We start from the raw sequence: 8,542 nt of genomic DNA, 5'->3' as shown, positions 1-8,542 counted from the left end.
GAGCAACTGGTCTGCACTGCTTCCAGTACCAGAGCCCTTTCTCTATGCCCACCAGTTGATGGGGAAGATGGGCAGGAGGGTGCTATTGCATTCATGTCCTGCTTGTGGGCTTCTGTGAGCAATAGGCTGGCCATTGTGTGAATGGAGTGCTGGACTAGATGGACCTTTGGTTGACCTGACATGGCTCTCATGTTCCTGAGCTGCTCTTCTTCTGTGGATTGGGTCCCCCTAATATCTCAGTTATTCTTCTTTGCCACTAGGTCCCTTTGGAAGCCATTGTGTAGCAGGGGCCATCAGTTGAGGTGTCTTTGGGGAATAACTTTCATATGAATTTGCCTCAGTCAGGCACAACCTTCTTCCTTTTGGGGCCACTCGACACTGCTGCACACTGGGTGCCTAGGAAGAGGTTATCATTGTAAACCAGCAACCTTCCAAAGGACTGTAGCACCCATCATAGCTGACCATTGACAATGCAGGCAGGGATTGATTGCATCAGAGGCCCTCTGGAAAGGTGCAGCTTCCTCACTCAAGTTGAAAAGGCTTATGGCTTTGCAGCGGTGCTACTGGGCTTGCACCATGGGCAAAAGGCAGCCCAGCAGTGCACCCACGCTCCAGGGGGAGATGACCCCCGCAGACAGTAACAGGTGAGGGCAACAGAGGCAAACTCTGTTTTATTCTCATAGCCAGAATAGTACTATGATTTAAGTGAGTTTAAAATGCAAAACTGCTGGTGCTCAGAGATCGTTTGAATTTAAATCAGAGCTAGAAAACAGTTTTGTAGTAGCAATAGTAACATATGAAGACTGTAGAAGCAGTTTTAATGCATAGACTGAAGATGGGAGTGGAGCAAGATGTTAATTGTATGCTACGCAACTGAAGTAATAGGCATGATCCTTTGGGGGGGGCATTAAATTAGAAGTCCAGGGTGTAAAATTCCCTGGCTGCACCACTGCAATCTGTGTTCTTTGTGCATCCTGTAGTTCGGTTTTAAGGATGTCCATCCTGCACTGATCACATTGCGATGATTTTGAAGAGGAAAGATGGATGAATTAAAATGCATATTCTCCCCATCCCCACACCTGAACGCAGCTTGAATAATGTTATTGGAGGACTGACCGGCTTGGAACCTGCAGCGCTGAATATCCCCCGCCCCCAGTCCAACTCAGGGAACGGCGGCCCTAACCGAAAGCTAGAAGAAGAAGCGACCTTCCAAGAGCGCTGCTTTTCAGCGGCGATTATGCAACCTGGACATCCACTTCTCTGACCAATCAGTCCTCCCTTCTCTTCGTCCCTGCTCGGTTTCCCACAGTCAGCAATCCGACAGGTGGGACAACCAGGCAGAAACGCACGCACGCACGCACGCAAAGACGGAAAAAACCCCTTCCTCTCCCCCATCAGCCCCCTTCTGGACATCGAATCCAGGTCGCCGTCTTCGCCTGATGCTTTGCTCGCGGTTTGTTTTTCTTCCACCTGACTGCAGTGATCGATGGCATCTCACGGACCTTTTGTATACAGCGGGCCTCTCTCCGCCGACGAGGAAAAATCCGGCGGCGAACGCGCGCCGGACGTCGCCGCGCCTCGGAGCTGCGCTTTGCGGAGTCCTGCTGTCGTTACTATATTAGGTGGGCCCGGAACGTCGCTCCTCTTTGGCAGTGGCGCCCGGGCTGGCCAATGAGGAGGCGCCCCGCGGCGCAGCGGCCCGCCTCCCGCCGCCCTCTGGGCCGGCCTCTGTACCTGCCTCCGGCGCACAAGCCCGGGCGGGAGCCGCAGTGCAATGCGCCCTTGGCCGAGCGGCGCGCGCCGGGGCCACCTGATCCGCGCCGTGCTGCCAGGAGGCGACGCTCCGGGGGCTGCCGCCGCCGCCGCCGCCCACGATGTTTCCCAGCCCCGCGACCACCACCACGACGCCTTTCTCCGTCAAGGATATTCTGAGCCTGGAGCAGCACCCCAGCGGCTTGGCGTCCATGGACCTTTCGGCCCTGGGGCCGTCCTCTTCGTCCTCCTCTTGCATGCTGGCCGCCGGCTTCAAGCAGGAGACGTACGCGGCCGAGGAAGCGCCCCTCGCGGACACGCCGGCCGGCCTCCCCAAAGCCAACGGCCACGCCTTCCCCGGCGCCTTCTATGCCAAAAGCTTCGTGGAAATGGACTCGGCCAAGGAGCCCAAAGCGAGCAAGAAAGGTAACTGGGCCACGCGGCGGCCGGAGCATCCCTGCGGGAGGGGCATGGGGCCCGTGGCCGGGGCGTAGGGAGAGTCCTGGGAGGCCGCTGCACAAGGCAGCGGGTGCCCGGCTCGAGGACCGAGGCAAGCAAAACCAGCCTGGCTGCCCGGCCGGTGGAAGGGAGCCCGTTAGCTCGCTCGGCGAAGATCGCCCCCCCAGTGCGCCAGGCTGCAGTGCGATGACCCGCTTCGTGGCGACATGCAGAAGTGGGTCTCGACCCCTGAAAGAGTCGCCGGCCGCGCCTGCCCTTCCTTTGTCATTCGTGGGGGCGCAAATGCTCTCCGTATTGCTCTCGAGGACTAAATGATAAATATTTACAAAGGTTTAGGCGGTGGTAGCTGCTTGTTTGCATGCAACCCCTTTGCCTGACTCCCGTGAGCAGGTGACGCTAGAAGGGACCCTCCTTTGAACAGGTAACTTGCCCGACACTGTGCAGGTCTTCCTGACACGTTGTTCCTCCTGTTGAGCCAATGATAACAACACTAACAATCTTACTAATAATGCTTTAGAGCATATGTAGGTTTGAGAGTGATTCATACCCATTATTTTCCTGTAACCCTTTTCTTGCATACAGTGTCATCCTATGCATGTTTACTCAGAATTGGCCCATTGGACTCAGTAGGGCTTATACCAGGTTAGCATGCATAAGATTGCAGCCCCAGGTTGCTTATGGCAGTGGTGAGATTCAAACCTGGTACTTCCTAACTCCAACTGCTTTTTGGCACAGCTCACAGCCTGATCCTCAGCACATCAGCTAAGAAATGTACATACACCTAAGATCACAACATATACTGTGCAGCAGACACTTAAGAGCCTGGGCAGATTTTCTTTTATCCCAGATGTATGCAGTATATACTTGATGTAACAGAGAGTCATTTCGGCTAAGGGATGGGATGGAAATTTAATAAATAAATAAAATCATCTGTTATAATAATAGCTGTCTGTAACATTGTTATCTGTAATTAACAATACTACAAATAACATTGTTCTTGTTGGAATAATGTCAGCATTTAAACCTATATAATGCATAATATTTGCATTAGACACCATCATATAGCCTATATGTAATTTTAAACTCAGGCCTCTGTAGTAATAGTGAATTTTAAACTTATATTTTGAGATACCATTTCCTGGCTTTTTATGGATCAGCTAACCTGTTGGCTGCAGGGAAATTCCTTATCAAACCACTTAAAATTGTATTGTAATTCTAGTTGTGTCTATTCAGTAAGTCCCACTGAATTCAATAAGGCTTACTCCCAGGTAAGTATAGGATTATACCCGGGCTCTTTATCCCATTACTGTTCCCACATTCCTGAGCTCACTTGCATTGAACCCCGTGGGGTTTACTTCAGAGATCTTACTTCTGACCTCTAGGATCACACAGTCACTCCATAATTGTCTGGCCTCAGAAAAACAACTCGGGACTCTTTCTGAAGCCTTCCTTATTATGTCTCACAATTAATAAATGGAGCAGGACAGTGTCACCGCTTAATATTTTCTCTGGAAAGAAGTCTTATCTGTGTACCCTAATAATCTCAGTGAGATTTATTTATAAGTGAGTCACATTGATTTTAATTAGACTAATTTCCTGGTCATCTGGTTAGAACCTTAATAACCCAATCTTGTCCACCATTTGCTCTTTTAACATTTAGGAAGTGGGTATTTCTTTGCCAACCCCTGCTTTATTAACATTTCAAAATTTGTCATTAGCCATCTGATATTTTCAAATATAATTTTTCTATCACCACACCTGGCATTACTTGGGAGTAAGCTCCTTTGAACTCCATGGGACTTAATTCCAAGTAAACCCACATGGGATACAATGTGTTTTAGTTTTCCTTTGAAATGAATGAAATTTGTCTAAAATTGGAGCAACACTCTGGGAAACATACTTTGATCAGACTTTTAATATGGAAGCAGCAAACCTGTGCTGTTTAGAGAATTCTAGGCAGGTGGAGGTGGTGGTCAGTCCCATACTTAAACTAGTTAACAGTCAGCTTTAATACAAGGTATGGAAATAAGACCCACTGACTTCAGAAGACTTGGTAAAGGTGAACAGTACTTTAACTTCCATCAGGCTCTGAAGATAAAGCCAGAAAAATTATGCAGGGCTGGATTGGGTATGGCACTAATAAAATGGAAATCTTTACTCTGATTTCACATTAGTTTCATGGGTGAAAGGTTTGGATAAGACCCACCCTATCTTTTATTTCTGGAGGATGATCCAACAGAGCGTTCTGCAGCCTGAATTTGTCTACTCAGAAGTAAGCCTTGTTGGTTTCCATTAGACTTTTTTCCAACTACATATGTCTAGCAATGCATCTTTGAAGTTCCCATGTTTTAAAAAATTGAAAGCCATGAATTAAAAAAAATAAGCCTGAGCTTAAAAAATGCTTCCAGGTCTCCCATTAAAAGTGATTGCAGTGTGACTCTTGCTTGCTTGCACATTTATTTGGAAGTACTATTAATTGTAGTAGTAAGTGTGTGCATGACCTGAATGTTTCACATGCTTAAATGTGGCAGGTTTTTACTATGGAACTAAAATCATGAATAAAGTCTTTGCTAATTTCCATGGAATAATTCCTCAGAAGGAAGAACTAAGGCAGATGTTGAGCCTTTGTATTTCTGCTACAAAAAGCCGCTTCATCAAAAGTTCTTGGGAAATTAATGCTTTCCAATGAGGATATCATATGAAATGGAATGGATTGTCTGAATTCCGAATGTCAGCGGCAAGAACAGTTATAGTAGTAAACAACATCATAATTCTGCAGCGTAAGACTTTTGCATTATAATTGTATATTTGAAAAGGAATAAACCAAACTTTAGAACTTAGCATTTCTTGGAAATAGGATCGTCCCATACACACATTACTGTTTCATTTTCATTGATGCCTCCTGTGTTCTAACCAAATCGTTCCTAACCAAATTTACTTGTTCTAGCAAACCCTGTGGATTTCAGTAGCATTTCTGTTTAAGATGCGTGGCTTACTTTGGAGTAAAATGCCTAGGGTGGCTCATAAAATCATTTTGAGTTGCGTTCTACTCCCACCAGCCTCTGTGGGTGAGCTTGGAGTGGAGACACACTGGTTGCACTGGACAACGCTACACACACACTGGTTTCAATGGGAGTGTGCTAAGCACACCTTTCCCATTAACAGAATTGGCTTAACCTTTACTGGCTTAGTGACCCAAATTGATACTGTATTAATGTTAAAGGGCGTTGTATAATTATATACTGTGACCTTACAAATATAATAAAGGAGGGCATTATGGTGTAAATGGATTTGTCAACCAAGATGCCTGTCATGTTAAGTGCCACAGTCCCTAGAGGCCTTGCAGCAAGGACTGCTTATCTTCCCGTGTTTAATTTATAGTGCAACCTTTTGCATATTTACTCAGAAGCAAGTCCTACTGAATCAATGCGATTTGGCCTCTAGTACATTTTCCAGGGTTGCAACTTCAGGGTGCAGTCTTATGCCACTTATTTGGCAATAAACCCTATTGAATTCTGCTAGGTTTGCTTCTGAGTCTTTGCAGTTGAGAAATGTGCATAGTACTGGGCAAGCACCATTCCCCGTGAAAAGTGTTTTGAAACCTTAGCCTGTGGAGCATGGGTGGGGAATCCATTTTACACACTGTCTTGGAAACGACTGGACTCGCATTGGTTTTAACAGGATGGGCAATGGGGGACTCCCCAGAAGTTTTGGCTGGCAACTCCCACGATCCTGCCTCATGGGCTATGTTGGCTGAGCCTTACGGACATTGTCCACCAAAAGTTTCCAAGACTCACCAATTACTCAGTCCTGCTACAGAGTGCAGGATTAGGACTGGTCCTAATCACAAGGTCCCATATATGTGAAGTCCACACTCCCAGGGCTGTTGTGAGAATACCGTGGGCATGGGGGGAGGATGGACCCTGGATGCTGCCTTGAAGCTGGCAACGGAAAAGGACACAGATGTTATCAATCAAACAAGACAGCTGAATTTAAGGAAATCAGAATTCCAAGTTCCAGTTTAGCCTAGTGTTTAGAGTGTTGGAGTGGGAGGCGGGAAATCTGGGTTCTAGTCCTCACCCAGCCTTGAAGCTCACTTTGGGCCAGTCACTGACTCTCAGTCTGATGTTGCAGGTTGTTCTGAGGAAAAAAATGAGGATTACATAAGCTACCTTGGATTCTTTTCAGGAAAAAAAGAGGACTATATTTTTTTTTAAATCCTCAAAGGGTTTCCTCAGTAATTGTCAAGCCAAAATCCAGAGGACTAGGAGAGTGATTTGTAGATTCTGAATGCTTAAGAATTGAGTACCCCCCTCTGATGTTTACCCTTGGGGCCTGCTTTATGTTTGCTTCCCAGCAGAACTGTGCGCCCTTCAGAAATCCCTGGAGCAGGAGAAGCGGGACATTGAGGACCCTGAACGGCCCCGGCAGCGGAAGCGGAGGAAACCCCGAGTACTTTTCTCTCAGGCCCAGGTCTATGAGCTGGAGCGCCGCTTCAAACAACAGAAGTACCTCTCAGCCCCGGAGAGGGACCACTTGGCCAGTGTGCTGAAGCTCACCTCCACGCAGGTGAAGATCTGGTTCCAGAACCGACGGTACAAGTGCAAAAGGCAGCGGCAGGACCAGAGCCTAGAGATGGTGGGCCTGCCACCGCCCCGCAGGATCGCTGTGCCAGTCCTGGTCAGGGACGGGAAGCCTTGCCTGGGAGATTCTTCTCCCTACAGCTCCCCCTACAACGTCAGCCTCAATCCCTACAGCTATAACGCCTACCCGACCTACAGTAACTACAACAGCGCAGCTGCCTGCAATGCTAGCTACAGCTGCAACTACCCAGGCGTGCAGAGTGTGCCGCCCTCTTCGGCCGCTGGTGGCAACTTCATGAACTTCGGTGTGGGGGACTTGAACCCCGTGCAAACGTCTATCCCTCAAGGGAACAGCGGCCTCTCCACGTTGCATGGCATCCGGGCCTGGTAGACTTCCCAACCCATCCAGCCCCTTTTACACCTGACGCCTGGCAGGTGATTGACTCCTTGGGGGTTGGTTGGGTTGGTCAGAGACCTCCAGTGGATTGACTTGGAAGCCATTCAAGAGTGTCTTGGACTTCCTCGGGAGAGGCTGCCAATAGGGGTTGTCACCCTCCATGTTCAAAGATTGGGGAGATGGCACCCCCACTGCCCGATGGGCCAAAGTGGGACAGAGACTCCCAAAGCGCCTGGAGCGTTCATCCCAGATGGAGTTCTCAAGGTCTTCAGGCTGGTCATGTTTTTCAGCCTGCCACTGAAATCTCCAACTTCTGTTTCAAGCCAGGATGGCAGGGCTTGACTTTAAAAAAACGTTTTGGTCATGGTTAAAACCAGAAGCAACAACGTGCTATATAGATCAGGAAGGCAGAAAGTAGTTCTCCAGATAGGTTGGACTTCAACTCCCCTGCCAACATGGCCAAGATTAAGAATGCGAGGAGCTGAAGTCCAAAGAATCTGAAGATCTTTTGGCTTACCCCTGCTACGGACAATGCCCATTTTGCCATGTAGGATGATGGCGCATCCTGCCACTCACCTCCTTTTGATCCTACCTATAGAAAATGAATTTCAAAGAGGGTGTTGCCATCAAGTTGGTGGTGGGCTTTGTTTACTACCAAGCACCTCTCTCCTGCTTCCATTTTTTTCCCCTTAAGAACATGGGAGGGTTACTGTTCTCTTTTCCATACATCCAGAAACACACAGAGACGCACACAATATTTTGACCTATATTTAAAGGCACAATGAGATCGCAAGGAACTGCTTAAGTCTGCGGCTCACTCAGGTTTGGAACAGGGTTTGTCTTGCTGGGTTACTCCAGACTAGTTTTCTTTAAAAAAAAAAAAAAAGGAAAGGAAAGGAAAAGAAATATCTGAGCTTCGTGTTTGGGGTACTGGAGCAGTTACTGGTCCACCCCATAGGCGAATGAAGGAAGTTAGTTGCCGTTTTTGTGCCAGATCCCGGTAGAGTTATGCACTAAAACAGCTGATTGGTTTGATAGTATTAAATGCACTGTCTGTTCTTTGTCCAGCCGCTGGGTTTGATGTACATGGGTTCTCCCCCTTGTTTTTTCTGTACAAAAAACCTGAAGGAACGGGGTGTCTTGTCATTAAAGAGCGTGGCTTGCGTTTGTGCATCTTCTTGCTTTCCTTCATTCAGTGAAACTAGTCTGGCTTTAGTTTACTGGCTTAAATGTGGATTGCTTTGGGGATTCTGCATAATTGAGATGCTCAGGAACCAAGACCCAAAACTCCCCCCAAACGGCCAATTCCTTCCAATCTTACACATTCCAATGAACTGTGGGCTCTTTAAAA

At 47.7% G+C, this 8,542-nt stretch overlaps 1 protein-coding gene across 2 annotated transcripts; it reads left to right on the top strand.

Annotated features, from left to right (window-relative positions):
* The first annotated feature begins 1,759 nt into the window (after window positions 1–1,759).
* On the top strand, window positions 1,760–8,364 carry NKX2-5 (NK2 homeobox 5). Of its 2 annotated transcripts, none has more exons than XM_044454635.1 (2): window positions 1,760–2,178; window positions 6,572–8,364. In XM_044454635.1, the coding sequence occupies exons 1-2, from the start codon at window positions 1,875–1,877 to the stop codon at window positions 7,183–7,185; spliced, it is 918 nt and encodes a 305-aa protein (XP_044310570.1). In that variant the 5' UTR covers window positions 1,760–1,874; the 3' UTR covers window positions 7,186–8,364. The 2 variants fall into 2 exon arrangements, with proteins under 2 accessions (XP_044310570.1, XP_044310569.1); XM_044454634.1 differs by having other exon boundaries at window positions 6,569–8,364.
* The last annotated feature ends 178 nt before the right edge of the window (window positions 8,365–8,542 follow it).

This window comes from Varanus komodoensis, unplaced genomic scaffold (genome assembly GCF_004798865.1).
Source record: "Varanus komodoensis strain SLA01 unplaced genomic scaffold, ASM479886v1 scaffold7_3, whole genome shotgun sequence".
In the NCBI taxonomy this organism is placed as follows: domain Eukaryota; kingdom Metazoa; phylum Chordata; class Lepidosauria; order Squamata; family Varanidae; genus Varanus; species Varanus komodoensis.
The sequence above is the reverse complement of the archived record's forward strand: the minus strand, read 5'-3'. Positions and strand labels throughout refer to the sequence as shown.

Coding starts and splice junctions, on each gene's coding strand:
- NKX2-5 (XM_044454634.1), top strand. CDS start 1,875: ATGTTTCCCAGCCCCGCGACCACCACCACGACGCCTTTCTCCGTCAAG. Junction 2,179..6,568: donor GCCCAAAGCGAGCAAGAAAG/GTAACTGGGCCA, acceptor TTTGCTTCCCAG/CAGAACTGTGCGCCCTTCAG.